The sequence below is a fragment of the Centroberyx affinis genome, unplaced genomic scaffold (assembly GCF_046629955.1).
Source record: "Centroberyx affinis isolate AG114_WGS23_722 - 3 ecotype Tasmania unplaced genomic scaffold, CSIRO-AGI_Caff_v1 ptg005425l_1, whole genome shotgun sequence".
NCBI lineage: Eukaryota > Metazoa > Chordata > Actinopteri > Beryciformes > Berycidae > Centroberyx > Centroberyx affinis.
The window spans coordinates 38,893-61,600 of NW_027282714.1; the positions used below are offsets into that span (position 1 = coordinate 38,893).

General features: G+C 40.1%; 1 protein-coding gene across 1 annotated transcript in view; it reads left to right on the plus strand.

The window, feature by feature from the left end:
• The first annotated feature begins 235 nt into the window (after positions 1 to 235).
• Positions 236 to 22,708, plus strand: part of LOC139667293 (cadherin-12-like) — a 90,369-nt gene continuing 67,896 nt past the window's right edge. The window contains exons 1-2 of the mRNA XM_071546743.1: positions 236 to 622; positions 21,848 to 21,972. Coding sequence (XP_071402844.1) covers positions 236 to 622; positions 21,848 to 21,972 — 512 coding nt within the window. The remainder of the gene's footprint in view (positions 623 to 21,847; positions 21,973 to 22,708) is intronic.

The window sequence follows — 22,708 nt, forward strand, 5'->3', positions numbered from 1 at the left end:
AACTTCAACTCATAGCAATTTGGATCTAAAACCAAGACATTCCAACTGTGACCCGACCATCTTGCATTTCAATGAATTTGTCTCCCCCGTACCCAGCATAATGCTCTCCAAGAACTCTTATACTTCAGTGAGAGCAGCACATTAACAGATTGTTGTTTAACCACCCAGAAGGACCATATTGGAAGTAAATGCTTTCCCTAATGCTTTTGTCTGGGCCAGATCCAGCTTTGGATGGATGTCTATTTTCAACCTGGAAATAGGCAGTTTGTTGAGCTTTTCTTTGCCTTCGCCACCTTCTCTGCACCGATACTCCCTGATGATCACAAGGGAATATGTCACACTATTTCTGGTGGGCTCCTGTTTCCTGTTGGACTACAGCTCCCAGAGCCCCCTGCAGGCTCTGCTGCAGAGCAGAACTAAGGGGGACGGGTCATCGCCCAGAGGAGGGACAGGAAATAAGGGTGCGATGGCATCGCTCGGGGGAGTGACATCATTACGGGACAGGACAAGGCTGAGGAGACATGGGAGATTGGGGGTTCAGCGAGTTAAGAGAGGATGGGTGTGGAACCAATTCTTCGTCCTGGAGGAGTACATGGGCTCTGAACCACAGTATGTTGGAAAGGTAAGTGAACGTTCTACAACTTTGTCCCTATCATATTTTCTACAGGAAGTAATTCATTTTTTTCACGTTTTTTCTCAGTTTCCTGTTCTAGTGCAACTATATTTTGTATTCTGTCTCTCTCTCTCTCTCTCTCTCTCTCTCTCTCTCTCTCTCTCTCTCTCTCTCTCTCTCTCTCTCTCTCTCTCTCTTTGCCCGTGTGTGTGTGCAGAATTTTACATTTCTCTTGGCAACGGTGTACCATTTTATTGGTACGGTGTATTATCCTTATCCTCCTTCAAACAACTTTGATCAATGTGGAACTCATTAAAACAGAATTGAGGATGAATTGTATTAGCCTGCTGATGTGTGGCCAGTACATTGTCACCAGAGTTGTGCAATATTATCGTCAGTAGCCCATTTTAAAGGAGGTCAATGAAAATGGTATGGATAGAGTTAAAAGCAAAGTAGCCCAACTGGGTTAGTGCCCAGAATCCTTAATGATATTTCACTTTGGTTGATCATGTTAATTTTTTAGTGCACATTTTTTAGTACGTCTTCATGAATAGCCAACCGTCAAAACTGGTCACTCACAGTCATCACCCCTTTCTTACAATAATGTTAAAAACATAGGCCAAGATCTACTGGGTGTAACTTGAGGCGCAGTGCAAAAACAAGTGTGAGTGCAGTTAGTCCTGATTGCAAAGTCTGCACAAATGAAAACATAGAAGATAATTCATTACCTTCAAATATAAGGAGAGCCAAAGCAAAAGATAAACCAGAAAAAACACATGAATTTCACTTGGAAAAATCCCACCTGAAACACATCACATTACAGGGGCAATATGTGGAATATATGATCTTTGCACATGGGAAATGTCTGGTGTTGGAACATTTTCAGGTGCTCCACATGTGGTTTTGGAACATTTTCAGGTTCTCCACATGTGGTTTTGGAACATTTTCAGGTTCTCCACATGTGGTTTTGCAACATTTTCAGGTGTTCCACATGTTATAATATGTAATAACATGATTGCATGTGTTAAAACATGTGTACACATGGGAAAACATGTTATCACATGGTAAATTCATGTGGTTTTTCTGTAAGGGAAAGGATGAACCCACCAGTAGTGACTAGGCCTAAGGTTTAGTAACCATATCATCAAAGACTAGGTAAAATTTTTAGTAACCATACCATTACTATTCAGTAGGTCTAAGCTTTAAGTGAATTATGTTAATATGTTTGTTTTGAACAAATTGTGTCCGTTTTGTTTTCACAACTTTTTTCTTGTTGCCTTGAACTTACCTTTGCCACTACTGTACCAATGTCCTGTTTAGCTTTTCCAAGTAATTTCATTGTACAGAGAAGTGTTTTTTTTTTCATTAATGGGCTTACTCAAGAGTTCAAATTGGTGCAGCCTATGATTAAATATTAAAGGTGAGCCTGCATGAAGGTGTTTTCTCCACAAAGCAATTACAAATGAATGCAAGACATTTCCGAGGGGGATTTTTTTTTCACACTCAAAATATCCCAGACCTAACATTTGACATTTATTCCAAATGTGTTATAATTTATTTAAGATGTTAAATAAATTTAGACTGTTTCCTCGACAATCTTCTAATTTGTGCTCCAGCCCCAGAGGTAATAAAACAAACACAAAGAAAAGCAGCGACCCATTTTTTTCAGGCACAAAGTCTTATGTTTTATGCATTTTTTGCATCTGCTATTTGATTTACACTAGGGCAAACCTTTAGTAGATGCGGGCCTTAGTCTAGAAATTGTACATATCTACTGCTCAAATAAGGAACAATTTATCCAGTTACACTTATGGCATTCTGTGCCCTGGATCATAGTTTTCACAGCAAATAAGTTTGCCTGCTTTTATAATTATTGATATTAAGTAAAAATCTTGACTGTCGGTGATGGCAGCAGATTCCCAGGGCTGCTTTTTCTCCACACTCACCTCTTTTTAACCTCTATTTGTCTTCGATGACGGCATTTAAGGGTTAAGGGTCAAACTGAGGGGGAGTTCTAAAGCCTTTCACTTCTCTTTGTTGTCCGTCTCTTCTCTGAGGGCTTTCTGTCCAGGATCGATGGCAGCGTTGCTCAATAATTGAAAACAACATCCAAGGGCAGAAAGCAAAGAAGTCTGGGAGATAAAAAAGAGGCAGAGGCAGTTATCAGGGCCATTTACAGCTCAAATAGTATATTCAAAATGACGTCAAAATTGCCTTAAAAAGGGTGTTGAGTGTGAATTGTCAGGCTCTTCAGTAACATTTATGAAGCCACCATTTGCCTAGGAGGAAGTGCAACACAGGTCAATAATGCCATTGAAAGCCAGAATGGGGGTTATGACGCATTCATTGAACATAATAAGTGCTCTAGGTGTAGTCGGCTATTATAGCGGAGACGTCGCAATACTGAGCTGCATGCGTCATTCCAGAGAGAATTCTCGATTCTCATTGCAAGTCTTGTTAGGTGAAGAACACCGCAAGATAATAACATATTTGAGATGATTTCAAATATATATTTTGTTGAGACGTGACTGGATGAAACTCATCTGGCATCTCATCAATATAACTCTATCATATAATCAGTTTTAAAATGGTTTCCTTGCTGGTCTGGGATCAAATATCGAACAGAGTGAAAACGCATCCAATCTTAACCAGGTAACGGACAGAATACAAAGCATTTCATAACACCGACATGTGATGTATATCGGGTGCCATGCATTGCGAGCTTTTGTGCACCGAGCTTGAAATGTCACATGCATTGGAATAAATAAAACTCATACGCCTTTGAAGCAGCTTTCAATGTTCCTCTCGGATCAAATCCCAGCAGAACTTTCTCTGCTCTGTCTCCTTCTCTGCTTTCCACCTGTCTCCATAAATAAAACAAATACATATTGAAGGTGAGTGGATTGGCCACTCTCCTTTTTAGAAAAAAAAACCAAAATCTAAGTATTATAGTGCTGCCGTTTGCTCACATGCTTCCAAGCACCATCTGTTTTAAAGCTGCACTCGGCAAGTTAAACTGAGCTTAAACCTTTATTTATCCAAGGAAAGCCGACTGAGCTCCATGCTTTTTTTTCCAGCAACACCCTGCATCATGTTCATACAGTTCCACACATTCACACTGGGAGCTGCCTAGTACAAACGTAGTCTTCTACTGTTCTGCTATTGACATCAGGAAACGAAATGTCTTCTTCTTAGTGTGTGGTGGGGTGGAGGTGGTGAAGAGGTTCAGCCGTCGTTGGTAAGTCCAGCATTCTCTGGACAGAGCGTCCAGAACTAGTCCTTTAATTCAGTCATTATCTACTCACCCACATGCCAGTAGAAAAGCAAGTAAAGTTTGTTAGTCCATACAACAGTCCCGGAGATCCCCGGAAGAAGTACGTTGCAGCGTTCTCCAAAACAACTGAAGTTGCTGGAGACCTGTCTTCAGATTTAAAAAAAATAACGGAAAATAACAATAAAATGGCTCCATACAGTACAGCATACTCCAAGTCTCGGATCCCGAATAGCTGTTATTTCAAAATATGTCATGTTTGTGCGCACCCCGGCCTAGATAGGTAAGACTAGCTCGAATTAGCAGAAACAAGACTTCCGGTTTGGCCTTTAGCCTTCAAAATAAAAGCACACGATTTTAAAATAGGTAGAAATATTGTTTTAAACCAATTACTTTGTATTTAATTGTCCAATTAAATATGTTAGCACCCATTTTAATGTTTGATGTCATAATAATAATGAAAAATGGCATAAAATGTGCCATTTTTAACTATAAACGCTGCATGTATTACACAATGCAGAATACATACAGAACAGAGACTAAAGTGGACATCAAAAAGGTTTGGATTCATCACTTCCTTTGTGGAGAAGATTTCCCACCAGTCACCATACCAGCACCAGAATTTAAATAGGATCGAGTCTACAACATCTCAATTATTGGGGTTGGGACGCTCCTCTCTGTAGCAGCCCCAATTTGTGATTTAGGCGGATGAGACAGCTAGATTTCTGCATTAATATCTTGCCTTGTGCGGCTTTAATTATCTAGAATGTAGAAATGAGAACCTGGTCTCCTGAAATTTTGTGGAATTAGCATATGAATGAAATGAATTGAACCCAGGTTCAATTCCCTCTCCCACTCATGCCAAGATGTTTTCCACAGTGAGTGAAGTTTTCATTTTTAGCAAAAGTTTTTCTTATTCAACCATGACCGAGCATAGCCTTAACCAAATTGTTTTAGTTGCCAAAGTTTTTGTTGCCTAAACTTTCACATAATGAACAGGCGGAGATGTGGTGTGTCCAATTTATGCTGCTGTCACGTCATCCAATTTGTGGTGAACTAATGTAAACAAAATTTGTGTCCACAACACATAATGTATGTTTCTGAGTTTGTGCTCTGTGAGACTGTGCTTGGAAATGAAGTACCTTCCCTGAGCTTGAAGGCCATATTCTATGTTAATATTTCCTGGCTAGGACCATACAATTTCTGAGCACCATATTCTCTAATTATCTACTGTAGATGCTGAGGCTAAAGAGTTTGGGGCAGGTCCAAATAAAACTCCATCAGTTCTTGAGAGGAGCTATTATAAAATCTGGCACCCACAGAATGGAGCTCATATACATTAACACAGAGTCCAAGACAGAAGAATTATATATGGACTGGTGAGCAGTCATTATGGCTGGGCCATTAGGAATTACATTATAAATCAGAAAATTCTGCTGCCCAGATCTTGGCCTTTAGGACCAGTCTCAGTGTTATATGGCATATCAACTGATCAACGGTGGTAAAACACTATCTAGAGCAATGGTTCTCAACCGCCAGGGGTCCTTGAGGGGGTTCCAGGGGGTCCCCAGCAAATTGAAGAATTGTTAGCCTAATATTCAGCATTATTTAATTTACAAGAAGTTAACACGATTAGAGAATGTAGAAGAATTACTATTTTGATCATAGCTTCTCTGTTATCCTCTGCCTACAATACAGATAGTCATTGAATTCTGGACAAAATCATATCTAACAATAACAATATTCTCCGATTTAAAACAAGATAAAATCTGATCAAATGGGGGTCCGTGGTTCTAATGTGAACTAAATTAGGGGTCCCTGACATGAAAAAGGTTGAGAATCACTGATCTAGAGAGAAGATTTGCAATAATCTACCCAGTTGTGAGTGCATGGTGAGTACATAGGTCTGAAGTACAGCAATGACAGCTGAAAACCTGCGGTGATGTCAGGCCTGGAATTAAGTCATTTTTAGGGCAAGGCCACTTTGGCCTTTGATAAATACAAATTTATTGGGGCATCGCGGCCAAAATTTCGGGCACCAAGGCCAAAATCAATGGTTATTAAAATTCAGTCCTTTTCCCTCAACAAAATAAATCTCCTAATAGAAAAATGAAGTGCTGCAGTGTGATACAGCACATATGTAAGATGGCTCACTCTGCAAAGTTAGTTACATGTCCAGTAACACACGATAACGTAAGTGTAACCCAGGTTATTTTCTGTAGCTCCAAATTACAGATGTCCGCTAAACGCCTCACATGCAGACTATAGGTAGACGCTACAATTTACCGATGTTCCCTGAACGCCTCATATGCAGGCTACTGCTACTGATAGCGTTTTTGCTGCTCTCAACCCGGTTAATTTTGCTATATTCTTCATTACAGCGGCTAATTACCTGCTGTATATTTAAAGTCCCACTGAAACGTAAGTTAGAGCGTCTTTAGCTTCTGTACTGTGACATATTTCCCAGTGAAACAGAATATTTGAGCGGTGTACATTTACAAGAGGGATTTAAATCAAATCATTCGCATTTGATTGGACCGCTAAACAGTGGGCGGGGCTTAGAGTTTAGCGCGATACGGAGCTACAGAGAGAAACGGAGCTACAGAGGACTGTTGGCTCCACACACACCTCCCTCACCTGTTGTTAGATCAGGAGGAGGACAAGGGAGAGATGAATGAATTAGACCTCAGCGACATTGTTTTGGAAATGAAAACAAAGTTTTTGCCCACTGATATCCAAACACACATCTCTTCCTATCTCTCTCCATATTGCTCTGTCAGCTACGACCCAGAAACGGTGAAGTGCAGTTTTATATGACCGGTGTGGCTAGCTAGAGGTTGAAGAATGATTGATGGGTGGATGTCATGATATTATTTGGTTGAAATTGGTTGGTTCATGCTTACATAAGCACACGGCATATTTTGTTTTACAGGAAGAAAACATGATTGGATTTTGATATAAGAATACAAAGACATTTATTTTTTGTATTTTTTTTTGGTGTATGAAACAGCTGGAGTTGGCTTTGGGTATATGAATTTGCTGCTTTTGTGGCTTTTGGCAGAAGACAATTTTTCACTTAAAAGCATATATTTGTTTGATCAATAATGTCAGATATCTTGCTCTGCGCCTCAATACTTCCTATAGCCATGACAATAGAATTTTCTCAGCTGTGTCATTTCTAATCATCTAACCACTGAGAGGCTCATCCTCAGCAGGACTTTCCCACGCCACATCCAAATTACATTCCTGAAAGTATTAAGAGGAGCTCTTCTGAAATCTGCTGCCTGCAAGATGGGGCTCTGGATGGATCAGTTTGGCAGACAGACTTGCCATCGGGCCCGAACCAGCCCGGCTACCATGGCACGACTGGCAGCAGCTTTTGCTCAGCAGTCGGCCTGAAACCTCCAGCTGGCAGAGAGCGAGAGAGAGAGAGAGAGAAAGAGAGAGAGGGAGAGCTTGGTCACACACTGGCTATATTTACATGCAAGGGGATTTCTGTTCTTAACTGGTTACTCACGTAACTTTTTTGTGTCGACACAGGTAAACATCATAACTGGGTTAGAATAACTCATAAACTCATACTTTGTTTATGAGAAACCTGGTTAAGATGCCTGGCTTCCTTCCATATTAAAGAGGTTGCTGTGGCATGGAGCCATCTTACTGCTTTCCCTTTTGGTTTTCACCCTCTGTACAAACTCACACAGCATTATGGGTACATTTTGATGTCAACAAAAATGAGCAAAAACATGGCGGGGCGTCCTGGTGGCTCAGTGGTCTAAGGCGCATACCGCATAAATCCTGGGTTCGGATCCAGCCCGGGAGCTTTGTCATACCCCTCTCTCTCTCCCATCTTTCCTCTATCCTGTGGCTGTCCAGTAAAGCAGAAATGCCAAAAAAATTATGTAAAAAAAAAAATTGTGCCTCTGCATAGGAAACACTGCATCTCACAGTCAAAAACGCCCTGTAGAGGCCATCTGATGAAGCGTTACCTGACTGACTGACTGACTGACCTGAATTTACCTCGTGATGCCACACCACTCCTCCGATCTCACGATGGTTGTAAAGAATGTCTGTAACCATGGCAACATTTACTTCAGACCAATATGGCGGCTACCATTGCCTGTATTTTCAGTTTACTTAACACCAGTAACCAGAGGCGTCAATGTATCCATAAGGTCTTAATAAACCGCCACTGACAGCAGAGTCATATTTTCTTTTTCCACCGCATGGACTTGATACTTTAACCACAACAAGACCGCAGAACTGGTAGGAGCAATCGCAATGTTGAGGAAACAGACTGGACAGAAAATTTGAGAACGCTTACCTCCGTCTCTTTCAAATTAACAATGATATTGTTACGTAACATAACAAGTGTTGCGCTTTAAGTAACGTAACAACCAGTTGTCCAGTCCGGTTCTGGTTCACACTACTCAGACTAACCAAATCCGCTCTGAAATTCAGTAGTCAATACCTGAATTTTCAAGTAGTGAGTTCAGTTATAGAATGCGGTTGCCACTCTATGTAATAACCAAAGTGGGGGCAATCTCGGAACCCATCGTCTATCGGTCTGACGACGATTAGACTCTAGGGGCGACGGCCAATATTTTGGGGTTTCCGGTGTAGCCAGCGGACATCCGGGCCAAGACTTCCTCTTCCGCAACTTGAGACGCGAGAGTCGAACGTTTCTCCACACAATACACAAACATCGATACTTTTTGTAGGTGTTTCAGGTCCGGACGACATTTCGGCTAATCTCTTTAAACAGATATCTGCATATGAGACGTCGTCTCTCGACTCCGACTCCATTCTCGTGTCTCAAGTTGCTAATCGGACTGTAAACAATGACCGGCGCATGGAAGAGGAAGTCTTGGCCCGGATGTCCGCTGGCTACACCGGAAACCCTGAAATATTGGCCGACGCCCCCAGAGTCTAATCGTTGTCAGACCGATAGACGATGGGTTCTGAGATTGAAGTGTGTGTGAACTGAACAGGATTAAGCACTCCAATGAGGAGTGACAACTGTATTTAGTTGCAGTGTGTATGTAGCCAGTGAATTCTCCGCATAGCACACATTAGTTTCGGGATTGGTTATAAGGTTTGATATCGCTTATTGCAGGTTTAATTTGGGCAAACGGGGTGAATGTACAGCGTCTCAATGGGAGCGTGTCTATGTTCCCTCAGCCCTATGTTCCCTCAGATCAGTACCTCCGCCAATGAGGTCATGTTTTTGCCCCCTAACCCTAAACCCTAACCATAACCCTTAACCCTAACCCTCTGATGCTGAGGGAACATGGGGCTGAGGGAACATAGGGATGACCCTGTCTCGATTAGTGGGGATGGGATGCTCTTCTGTCTTGCCGCCCAACTTTGTGATTAAGACTGATAAAACCGCAGCGTCTTTACACAAAAATCTTGCCGAGTGCAACTTCGTTCAAGGACAAACGAGTGGTAGTTGTCGAAGGAGGGGAGAGCGTTACTCATTCACTTTCCCCAACCGCATTTTCCCAGCAGGTCTGGGGATTTGACCCAGTGACCCCGGGGTTACGAGTCCACCACTCTAACCTCTAATCTACCGTTGCCATAGGACACATAGAAGGCAGCAGCCATCAAGGACTGGAATTCCACCGTAACTCCTCTTTATCCCCATTGCCTCCCGGTGGGACCCATGCAGCAAAACAGACTGGGTAGGCTAGGCTCCAGTAGCGCCCCGGCCAGAATGGACCGGTGCCCAGGTCCTGATTAATCTGCCGTCGGCGCTAATAGGGGCCAACATGAAGGATCACAGCTTGATTATCACGAGAGAGAGGCGAGGCTGCGTGGAAGAAGGGATGTGGGGGATATAAGGAGGGAGGAAGACGGCATCGGATGACCTTAAGGCACTGGAGGTTTCGCAGGGAGCTTTGAGCGCTAAAACCCCCTGGCTGGATTCTATTGAGGCAGGCAGGTTTATAGGCTTAAGGCAGAGTAGGAGTCATGCTCAAACCAAAGGAGCTATGCAGCGTAAAGCAAGGATTTCATACCACTCACCCTGCTACACAGACAGGCAGACACTTGCATGCATGTCCACACAACCAAGAGGGAAAGAAAGAGGCCGAAAGATTAAAAGGGACTATATTGTTTGGTTTGCTTTTGTGGAAATTTGCAGCTGCAAGTAATTGTCGTTCATTAAATGCAAATACCACATTGCAGTATTGCAGTTTTGTATTGAACGACACATTCAACATGGCAAAATTGCCATCTACCTATTATTCATATTAGTAATAGACATAGTCACAAAAGTCATCCATGTATCCCTGGTAGATCATTGGCTCAGGTGTTCCATGGGGTGTTCTGCGGACAGTGGCTCCAAGACATTCCAAAATTCCAAGACAGAAGACAGAACATTGGCAGGACAACACAGGGAAAACAAAACAATAAATACAGGACAGGACAATTAATAAAAGCCTAGCCAGAAAACAAGAGAGCAAAGTGACATTAGTTGTCGGGTATTGTGCTGATCTGGTGTGTGTGTGTGTGTGTGTGTGTGTGTGTGTGTGTGTGTGTGTGTGTGCGCACGCCTGCCTGTGTCCCACATTGTCAGACTAGGAAGAGGTCTATAAGGTGGATGGGAGATTGAGTAATAATAAGTAATAATAAAAAAAAAAAAAATAAAAAAAAAAACGCAAATACTAATACTACCTTTGACACCCCCTGACAAAATTAATATCACTGCTGTTATTACTACCACCATCACCACCACCACCACCACTAATAACGATAATAATAATAAACTCAGGGAGAGTGTGAGCAGTGGCTATGTCTACATGCACACCAATAATCCAATCATAATACGATTAAGGCAGTAATGCAAGTAAGCCCATGTAAACACCATACTCTGATTATGTTAATGTGATTATGCCCATAGTTGGAGTAATCATAATCGCAGTAAGATATGCGGAGTACTGCGATTTTAATCTCATTATAAAGGCATGTATACACCTTAATTGCATTTCCTTCCACTCACAAGTTGCACATGTACCAAAAAGGATGTCACATGTCACTTCACACGCAGGCAACCCCAAGTTCCATAGGTAATACCAGCGAGGACAAAGACCATTTTGCCACTGGAACAGTCCTATAAAAATGCCAGCAACAGATATATGAAATGTACGGAGCCCGGGAGTGGCCATTGGGAGAGAAAAAAAGTTATATCGAGTCCACGATTTACTGTAATATGCACGTTTTAGTACGTTCGTGCGCACGAGATACAATTCGTTCCCTCAATTTCGTTAAACTGTGCAGTTTAGGAAAAAATGCAACTTAAAGGAACCTTGTAGGTATTGCAGATAGGCCTAGTAAGGATTTGGTATGTCAATATCTATTGTCTGTTTACACTGAATAGGCAAATCCCCCAAATATTGCAACATATTTAGCCACTTAATCTTCAGGCCATGTAAACACAATCAGGTGCTGTAACACACCCAGGACAGCGCCACATTTAAACATAATCACCAATATATGTGCACTGACTCTTTATAAGCTCCTGAAGAGTGCATGTATTATATATCGAGAGCACGATATCAATATTTTGAGGGCATGTTTTGGCAATTTTTTGCGCACGTAAAGAGGAAATCGAGGGAACGAACTGTATCTCGTGTGCATGAAAAAAGAAAATGAGAGCTTGAATTGCATATCATGCACACGTTACACTAAATCGTGGCCACGACATAAATTATTTTTCTCCCGATGGCCACTCCCGGGCTCTGTAGAAATGGGAGTAAAGCATAGCTGTCACTTGTTGTGGTAGAATTTGCTGATGGCGGGACAATAGAAGTATAAAGTTGTGGGACGGATTTAGAAACTATACCCAAAATTCTGCAAATTATCGAATGACAACAAGTAGCATGTAAACACGATTTAAAGGAATTGCCGAGTCATGTAAATATCTTAATCGGAATAATACCTTACTCTGATTATTGGTCATAATCACATTATTAGTGTCAGTGCCCAGGTTTTGTCCTTTGTCTCTGGTCGGTACTGTTCCCAGAAATGTCCCCGGATTTCCCCGTCTCCAGACAGCATTAGTATTACCAGGGCAAGTCTGGTGACTGGTCATTTTGACCTCAGGATGGATTATAAAAGGAGAACGGCGTACATTGCTTCCACTGCTCCCACATTTATTATTCAACTATTGTACGCTTCGACCTTAGGTCTTCATCAAGTATGTGGTAGAGCAGTGATTCTCAACCTTTTTCATATCAAGGACCCCTAGTTTAGTCCATATAAGGGCCACGGACCCCCATTTGATGAGATTTTGTCTCTCGGACCCAAATCTGATAATATTTTTATTGTTCGATATGATTTTGTCCAGAATTCCATGACTATCTGTATTGTAGGTAGAGAGATAACAGTGAAACTATGATCAAAACAATCATTCTTCTACATTCTCTAACTGTGTTACTTGTAAATGAAATAATGCTGAAGTTTAACCATTCATCAATTTGCTGGGGACCCCCTGGAACCCCCTCACGTACCCCTGGTGGTCCCCGGACCCCATGTTGAGAACCACTGTGGTAGAGGAACAAACAGGTGTCCATTTATGGTCAATCAACAATGATCAATCATATCACTTCCTGACATAGAAAGTTATTCCAATGACTTGATACACTGAAATCAGATTACAATCCCAGAGTATATCAATATTATCCAGTGTGGTGGAAAAATGGCAATATTATATTACACATATTTTACAGTATAAAGCAATATCAACTTCCCACCTGTTGAAAATATACATTGGTTATTGAACAATGCACATGAAGATGAACCACAAATACTTGGAATATAAAATCAGTAAAAATGACAGATAGCTACAAAATAGGACATCATATCCAATCAAAGCCTACAGTATAATGAATCATTGTCTTTTTTTCTGGTCTCATAGCTATCAATTCCAGAAAATACATCAGCACCAGAGCACATTCATTCATTGGGATTGATAAAGGGATAACATACGTATATAAATGTTATCAGTATCATGACATTTCATTATTCACCAAAGATTAAATGACCTCAGATGTACAATAATATTTAGTTATAAGAATGGTTTTAGGTCAAATTCGTCTTCTTTTTTTATCTCCTGTCTGTATACTGCTGTTCACTGATCCTGCTCTACTATTGCAAGACAAAGTTGGTTATGTAATTTAGTACATTGCATGCTTGATCCGGACGGCATATGTATTACTTTATTGCTCCCATAAATTACTGTGGGGGCGTATCATTCCCATCAGATTCTAGAATATGTCTACTGTGCAATATGGAATTTATGAATCATGTACATCGGTTCGGACAGGCTACTAGAATCGACAGAGGATGTGGGAGTTCACTGAAAAACTGTAGGTTATTTGCTTGGTAACGATTATTCGGCAACAGGATCAAATCACTCCAGGAAGACAGTGTATGACAGTGCGTTCGAGTGGAGTGAGTGAAACTACGTTAACTAACACCATTCTGCCTGGGGTATGAGCACATGCTGCGTTTCCCTTATACAGGTCTCTTGGGACTCTGCGCGGCCTAAAGAGCGTATACCGCCATGCCCCTAAGCACTGCATATTGCAAAAAATGTTACACACGAACCAACGAATGCACAGAGGCCGGGACTTATAAAAGTGTCATGTATGTGGAGCCTACTGTCATCCAACATAGTGTATGCTAAAGTGTTAGCATGGAGCCTACTGTCACTCAACATAGTGCTAAAGTGTTAGCATGGAGCCTACTGTCACTCAACATAGTGTATGCTAAAGTGTTAGCATGGAGCCTACTGTCACTCAACATAGTGTATGCTAAAATGTTTGCATGGAGCCTACTGTCACTCAACATAATGTATGCTAAAGTGTTAGCATGGAGTCTACTGTCAATCAACATAGCGAATAGTGTTAGCATGGAGCGTACTGTCACTCAGCATAATGTATGCTAAAGTGTTAGCATGGAGCCTACTGTCACTCAACATAGTGTGCTAAAGCATTAGCATGGAGCCTACTGTCACTCAACATAGTGCATGCTAAAATGTTAGCATGGAGCCTACAGTCACTCAGCATAATGTATGCTAACGTGTTAGCATGGAGCCTACTGTCACTCAACATAGTGTATGCTAAAATGTTAGCATGGAGCCTACCGTGACTCAACACAGTGTTTGCTAAAATGTTAGCATGGAGCCTACCGTGACTCAACACAGTGTTTGCTAAAATGTTAGCATGGAGCCTACCGTGACTCAACACAGTGTTTGCTAAAATGTTAGCATGGAGCACTGTTAGCACTGGGTCACATGGATGATTTTGGTGTCTGATATCTTAACGACTAAATTAGCAATCTACCAAAAACCCATTGTATTCCTTTAAGGCCTTGGCATTACTAAAAGCACTTTTTAACTAGAATAGCACTTTGAAATATAGCTTGGCAGCGGAAAACTATAAATGAGTAGGGTAAGAATGAAAATGGAGGGAAGAGAAGTAGTGAAACTGGTTGTGATGAATAAAACAAAGACATTCAAAATGCTTAAAGCTATTCTTCCACTTCATACACACCTCTACAGGAAGGTTTACTTTACTCTGGACAGGACAGATGCACTGCACTGTGACAGAATACACATTGCACAAAACTGAATAGTCATGTGCCATGCGTGTACACACACACACACATGCACACATGCACACACTGACAGTCTGCTGACTGTCAGTATACCAGTTGAGGTGGAGGCTCCCTGGATTTCTCTCTTCACTGGTCATCTGTGACAAATGAGGTTATATTATTCATAATGCAAGCCCAGCAGAACTCTCTCTCTCTCTCTCTGTGTGTGTGTGTGTGTGTGTGTGTGTGTGAGCGACATGTTCATGTACCCATGAGTACCCATATAAAAACTTTGAAAGGCTATACCATTCAGTGCCATCAAGAAACACAGGTGGTATATAAGGTATTCAGTGGGTGACATCAAAATTTACCACAATCTTTCAGTTAACACCATACATAGGCTACCTGTAGTAAATAAACACAAGCAACGAAAATGGCAGACATTATCTCGACCATAGGTAGATAATCCAACTTTTCATACGATAATTACTACAGAAAAATACAGTAAAATGGTAAATTGAAGCTTCCTGTTTTTCTGAGTTGTATAATTCTCAATGACTCTGGTGATGCAGATTTCTTTCTCTACCTGTATTCCCAAATTTGAGCTTTTGTCTAACCCAGTGGTTCTCAATGTGGGGTCCGGGGACCACCAGGGGTCCTTGAGGGGGTTCCAGGGGATCCCCAGCAAATTTATGAATTGTTAAACTTCAGCATTATTTGATTTATAAGAAGTTAACACAGTTAGAGAATGTAGAAGAATGACTGTTTTGATCATAGTTTATCTGTTATCTCTCTACCTACAATACAGATAATGGAGTTCTGGACAAAATCATATCTAACAATAAAAATATTCTCAGATTTGGGTCCGAGAGACAAAATCTCATCAAATGGGGGTCTGTGGCCCTAATATGGACTAAACTAGGGGTCCTTGATATGAAAAAGGTTGAGAATCACTGCTCTAGCCTAGCTAGCTAGCCAGCCTAGGCTAGCTAACGTTAGACCAAGTTGAAAGAGTTGAGAGGTCATTACGTCGTCTACACGGATATACAATCTCAAGAAACTCAAAAACAATGACAGAACATAAAAAACATGAAAAAAAAAATCTAATTCAGGATTTTTATCTAATTTTCTTTTAAATAATTTCACATATTGGGGCGTCCTGGTGGCTCAGTTGACTACAGTGATGTCTATCTCCACTGTACTGTCTAATAAAGCAGGAATGCCATAAAAGTACTACTAAAAATATTTTTGTTATACATATTTATTTCAAAATATCAGTGTTTTCTTGCCAACAGCAAGGGGTGGAATTGCACACCAAAATCACCAATGAGTACAACCAACTACCAATTATCACAGTGAAGCTACACTAGCTATTTTTTGCATGTTGGCAGCCCTAAATGGCAGCGTAACCGAATTTTGAGGACTTCAATACCCAGAAATCCTGTAAGGTGATGTCAGCAAATTGCCCACAGAACTTTCATGTTTACCCACTCGTGATGCTGTGATGCTTTATCCCAAAGGATACCAAAGACCTCCTTAACGCATTTATTTTACCATTGTATACATTCAATTACTTTTTGGACTTGAATAGAAGATCATACATTGTGTAAAACTAATCATAATATTAAAATTGAGTGTAAAAGTGTCATTACACATTTTGAACAGGATAAATATAACATTGAATTCATTGTAAACTTATTGATTCTATATGGTAAATTTCACATCCATAAATGCAAAATAACAAAAGTTACCCCCGATTTCACTAGATTTTTATGTGAATTTAATGAATATATTAAGACTCTCAAACTTATAAACACTAACAAAAGTAATAAAACTGTCAAACTGTACGGTGAACTCTTTAAAGAAAATTTCAATGAAGTTTATTTATCCCAACTCTGTCTAGTCCATATGGACACCAGAATTTAACTTGAGCAAATAGTGTGAATATATGGCATCTCAGTTAGCAGGGATGTGGATACTCCATAATAAAAGAAAAATGCCTTATTTTAGAGAATTACTTTTTTTTTCAGGGGTTTCTGAGACCATCATTTATTCCACTCCAAACAGGAAGTGAGTGAGCACATGTGGCCTTTGGTGGGGTGTAGAAGATGAATCATTCTTTAAAACGTTTTGATTCATGTTTGCACTTACACACGTTCTCGCCCTCTCACTTCTTTTAACATTTTTCTACTTTTTTATGCCTCATTTTTGTGCCTACCTTTGATTTTTAATCATGTTTATGTAACAGCTTCTGTAAAAAATGAAGAAAGCAATAGAAATTCATCTTGAAATGATTAGGAATGACCCAATAAACCACATACTGCTCCTTGACTGCAGTCACTGATTAAACCTTTCACTCCTAGTGAGCACCAACCAGGATTTCAACGCTCTAGTTGAAAACTGGGTGATATTCGGTCTGAACGTCTAAGACCTCTTTTCTCCCTCTTTTCAACCAGCTAAAATGCGGTTACAACATCAAGAAATTTGTTTAATCATTTCATAATTTGTTCAGTTGTAGCTTGAAAGAGAGACGATATTGAATTGATTAGTGTGAAGGTATTTCTCCAAAGTCATATTGCACTGGTAGGCGAAATGTGGTCTACACGAAGACATAATTTCAACGCATTTAATGTTTCGTTTAAAATGTCTTAAATATGGAACTATATTCTGACTTTAAACTCAGAATTCTAACTTTAATCTCAGAATTCTGACTTTAAACTCAGAATTCTAACTTTAATCTCAGAATTCTGACTTTAATCTCAGAATTCTGACATTAAACTAAGAATTTTAACTTTAATCTCAGAATTCTGACTTTAAACTCAGAACTCAAATACATTTTTCACATGTGGCCCTAATCCTCTTCCGTAATATAGGCTGTGTGCTGCCAACACGAAGCTTCCAGGACATCGTAATGGGACATCGTAATCTTCAAATAGTCGGTGAAAAAACTTTCACTTTTGAACCTGTTTTGAACGTCTTTTCACCGGTGACCATAGTCATTTTTTAAACATCTTTTCAACGGAAAAATGCTCACTGGGACAGCAATAAAGTTACTTCGGTCAAGTATCTACATATGCCACATTCTCTCCATAACAGTGCGACCCAAATAATTATAACACAACTTGATATTGCTGCAATCAGCAATGCTGCCTCCAGACCTTGCATGTTTGTTTGACTCCCAGCAGGACGTGTGAGCAGCTTGCGTGGCCTTTTGGGGAAGGAAGATATATCACCCCGTTGCCCTCATTACATATGTCTGCCTGACCTTTTGAATGGCACGTCCATCTGTCACGGCGAGGCATGACGACTATCCAAAATGGCCACGGCAGAGCATAATGTGCGGACATCAGCATTCATCATAAGTATGCATGACTCCTACTATATGAAAATAAGAGTTCAAAATGCGCAGCATGTGATTTCGGCATTTAAATACCAACATCTATCATAGGTGTCGTGAGAAATAGGCATTCAGAAGCACAATAAGTGTGGCTACCATTTTAAAAATGTCAACATTGGTATTCATCGTACTGCAAGGTGGCTGATATGTTACTTCATACTCTGGGCACAAATGAGTCAAGAAAGCAAGCCTCTGCAGATGGGATGCATCCATCAAATCCAGGCTGGAGGGTTACCTTAATGTATCTCTGATGAAGACAGAGATACATTACAGACGAAGGGATGGCATTATTTCAGCCCAATGAAACAATCGGTCTGAATATGAGACTCATTTCCAAAGTCATTACACACCCAAGCCTCTCAATCGATGGTGCCAGTTCCCATTGTATCTGGAGTGGAATGAAAAATAGACATGTACAAGAGAGTGATGGATTTGAACTTCGAGATAAAAATGATGTAAGTTATTGTAAGGATGATGCTACGTGAGGCTGGGTGCTTCTAATCAGAGCTGCCGTCTGTAGAGAGGTGAAATTGAATGTTCATTTTATGATTCATAATTGCGGTGATGCATTCCAGTCAGACCGGGGTAAAATATTGGAAATAACTTGCTCGTGTTTGTGTAAAGTTGTGTTGTTAAAATCCGACGGGTGGGGTGTTTAATTTCAGAACAATTCAGATTGTGCCAGATAAAGTGTCAAACACCAAAAAGTATACTTAATTGACTTTTGTACGATTTCCTGTGTAGGCGTGGGTCGATATTCGATATTATCGATATTATCGAATATCGCAATATTTCATGGATATCGCAGTATTTCCCGCGATATTCGATAATATCAAGCAGCGGGAAAATTTGTCTTTTTAATTCACGTGGGTTCCCTTTTCCACAATCAGGCTGTTTTTCTGGAAATGGCGTGCAATAATATTGTATATCGCAGTATTTTGGCTTATATCGCAATATTTTGTCATCTGTAAATGAGACATGAAAAAGATTCAGGAAACAATATTTTACTGTAGTCTGAGTTTTCCTGATTTCTGAATCCTTATCATTTTTTTTTTTATTATGGAAAATCTCTTCAAAGAACTCAGTGGCTGTATTTATTTAGGTGTTTTTCTTCTTTCTTTCCTACCATCCTTCTTGGTTTTCCTCCTTCTTTTCCTATCTTCCTTCCTTGAACCTGTCTTTAATCCTTTCCCATCTCCTTCAACTTATTCTTGTTACTTCTCCTTTTCCTCCTCTTCTGGTTTTGCATCATTTCTTCCTTCCTTCTTCTTGACCCAACGTCCTCTCCCAGCTCTTTCCTTCTAGTTTCCTTCTACTTTCCTAGCTGTTTCCCGCCTTCCTTCCTTCCTCCTCTTCCTTCCACCCTTCCTCACTTCCGTCCCAGGCTTCCGTTTTAGTTCTTGCTTTTTCGTCTTCCTTTCATCTTTCCTCTTTTCTCCCTTTCCTCCCTAACTCCTTCCCTCCCCTTCCTTGCATCCTTGCTTGTTCACTCCCTCCTTTCTTCAAAACATCCTTCGGTCCTTTCTTTCCTGTCCTTAAAAGTATTTAAAATGAGTTAAATATAGTTATTAGAGGTGTTATTTTTTCACCATGCTATTATAACTTATGCTTTACTAAACATAGATGGACTTCATGTCCCTTAACAATTAACATTTAAATAGAATTAAAAAGTCTTAAAACCTGCAGATTCAGGCAGCTAGAACCTTTTTGTACATGACAAACTCAACCTGTGCTGCTACATGTGCCGGGTACAAACTGTTCACGTCATACATACATTCATACATTTCCAAATTAATATTTCATATCAAAGCTATGAGCTAATGTTAGACTGTGTAGCTGTGATATAACACAAGTCGTTATGTGCACTGACCTTGTAGAGAGAGCTATCTACTGGTTGAGAGGGAGCATGCTCTTGTCAAATGGTTGCTGTGGGTATGTCACATGTCAAATTATAACAAAAGCCATGAATCCCCACACTGGAATAATGCTAACCAATTGTTTATTATAGGAATTTATTAACTTTCACACCAACGTTTTGACCCAACTGCATCTTTGTCAGCTCCTTGTTAACTTTCACATCAATGTTTTGGCCCCACTTGGTCTTCATCAGATCCTTATTAACTTTCACACCAATGATTCGACCCCACTGGGTCTTTGTCAGGTCCTTCTATTATCTTTCACATCGATGTTTTGACCCCACTGGATCTTCGTCATGTCCTTATTAACTTTCATGAACATCAATGTTTGGACCCGATTTGGGTCTCTCTCAGGTATTCATTATTTTACACATCAATGTTTCAACCCCACTGGGTCTTCATGGGGTGCTTGTTAACTTTCACATTTACGTTTCAAGCCTACTGGGTCTTTGTCATGTCCATATTAACTTTCATAGCAAGGTTTCAACCCCACTGGGACTTTGTGAGGACCTTACTACCTTTCACATCAACGTTTCAACACCACTGGGTCCTCATCAGGACCCTATTAATTTGTACATCTATGTTTCAACCCCATTGAATCTTCATTATTAACTTTCAGATCAACGTTTCGACCCCAGTAGATCTTCGTCAGGACCTAATGAAACGAACCCCGAAGATGATGAAGATCCAATTGATGTCAAACATTTAAAGTTAATAAATTCACTATTGGGGAGCATTATTCCCGTGTGAAGATGTCTGTTTTTTTTTATGTTTGTGGATGTGCACATACTACAACACATTTGTGTTGTATAGTGTAGAGGACAGGGCACATTTAGTCTAATGGATGGATGCCATAAGATGAAAACCTTGTATCCCTATAAAGTAAACTTTTCAGTAATTGAGATTAAACAGCCCAAGATTCACTTTGACATCCATTCTGTTTTGAAGTTATACATACAGTGGGTTTTGAATGGTTTTCCCAGGCACAATACCTGCTTTACCCATAAAAAAACACTCAAACCAAGAACTAAAACCATGAAAATTTGGCCCCAGCAATAGTCATACTTGACAGATGGAGATATGCGTGGTCTTTTCATGTCTTCTATTTCACGTTTCAGGCTCTGTGGTGCAGATGGTCTTGGTGAAGGTTCAAAAATTCACAACTGAAACTTTGGAGAACGTTATTGAAAGGATTAATCTTTGGCCAGATTACAAAATCTATCGTATTCTTAGGTAATGAATCAATTGATTGATAATCTATAACTAAATGATACTGTCTTCTCCACTAGGAAATTGATTGATACATAATGGATAGCAACAAATTGCTGTCTTTCTCTAAAACTTTAATAGATCTCTCCTCATTTATCATCTCTCTATATACAACTTATTACTTTCCTTGTGGCAGCCTACAGACATCGAATGCAAAACTTGGTTTGGCACATACTATAGATGTTACCGTAGTGTGAATTAGGCTAATTATCACATGCCACACTTTAAGTAGCTGCATTAGACACCAAGCAACTCTTGCTGAAATCATCACGTTGATAATTAATTTACACCATATATAAAATTAGCAGACTCTGCTTAAATTAATCAGTCTTTATTGCTCACTTTCAATCATTATTCAAGTCATTCACTCATTATTTCTACCCACCTGCTGTATGGAGAGAGATGTGTACGTTTTTTAGTTTGTTGTTTTTTCTGCATACATTAATTTTTCATCTCTGTATCTAACATGCCTAAATCTATACAGATATTTCCAAATACGCCTATTGCCACCTGATTTTTTGTCATTTTGTAAAATATTTTCAACATTTTTCAAGTGATTATAGTTCTTGCTACAGGACACTTGTTCTGCTTTATCCATTAATTAACAGATAATTACTAATGACACTGACCTCAGCAATGAATTGATTTTCTTGAACTGACTGACACTGACAGTTCAGGCCATATGAGTACATAGACACATACAGTAGAATACATCAATAAATCAGTATATGACATTATATTGTAATTTCTGCTTCTCAGTACTTATTTTCTCTCTACAGCTCCATACAGACATGGACCAGGGGGAGAGTGAGGTGAAGTACACTCTGTCAGGAGAAGGAGCTGGTTCCATCTTCACCATTGATCAGATTACGGGGGATATACATGCATTGGTGGGGCTCGACAGGTCAGTACTCCTAAATGCTAACTTTACCTGAAGTGCATTGTGAAGCTTCAGTAGAGGAATTATTGGCATCTGCATAACATACAGTATATACATTACAATTACATTAAAATCTCAAGCAAAAAGTATGTGCATCACTGAGCATTAAAGAAACAATCAGTAATATGGACTCAGCCAAAGCCCCCGGCTCCACCCAACCTCTCTCACTCCTCCTGTCCCCGTGAGCTACGGTGGCCTGAAATTCCCAGAAAGTATGAACTGGTGTTTTCACAACAGACAACACCTAGCCAAGCAGCGTTACAGTTTAGAAATGTCAAGTAAAGAGGTAACGTATCCCATTACATAACTGTTATAAATGTTTAGAAAATACCAATATGAGCTAACCCAGAGGTCTAGCAGCTCAAGATGTAATGGAATTGTATCCAATTCCGGCCACTCGCGTAATTTCCGGTGTTTACTGGCATTTTTATACGGAGTTCCCAACCGAAAGCTAAGTGACGTAAATTCATACACATTTCAGAAGCTAGGTATCAAATTTCATAAATATCTATACACATTTAATACACATGCTCACTGGTGCAGAGAATGTGCTGTGTATAAATATAAGTATACTTAAACACAGCATGGTAAAAATATAAAGGTATCAGTAATGTGGTATGAATGATGGTAACTGTAATGAAAGGGGTTGCTGTTCCTGGCATGGTTTTGGCCTATGCAACTCCTACATCAGTGGTTCTCA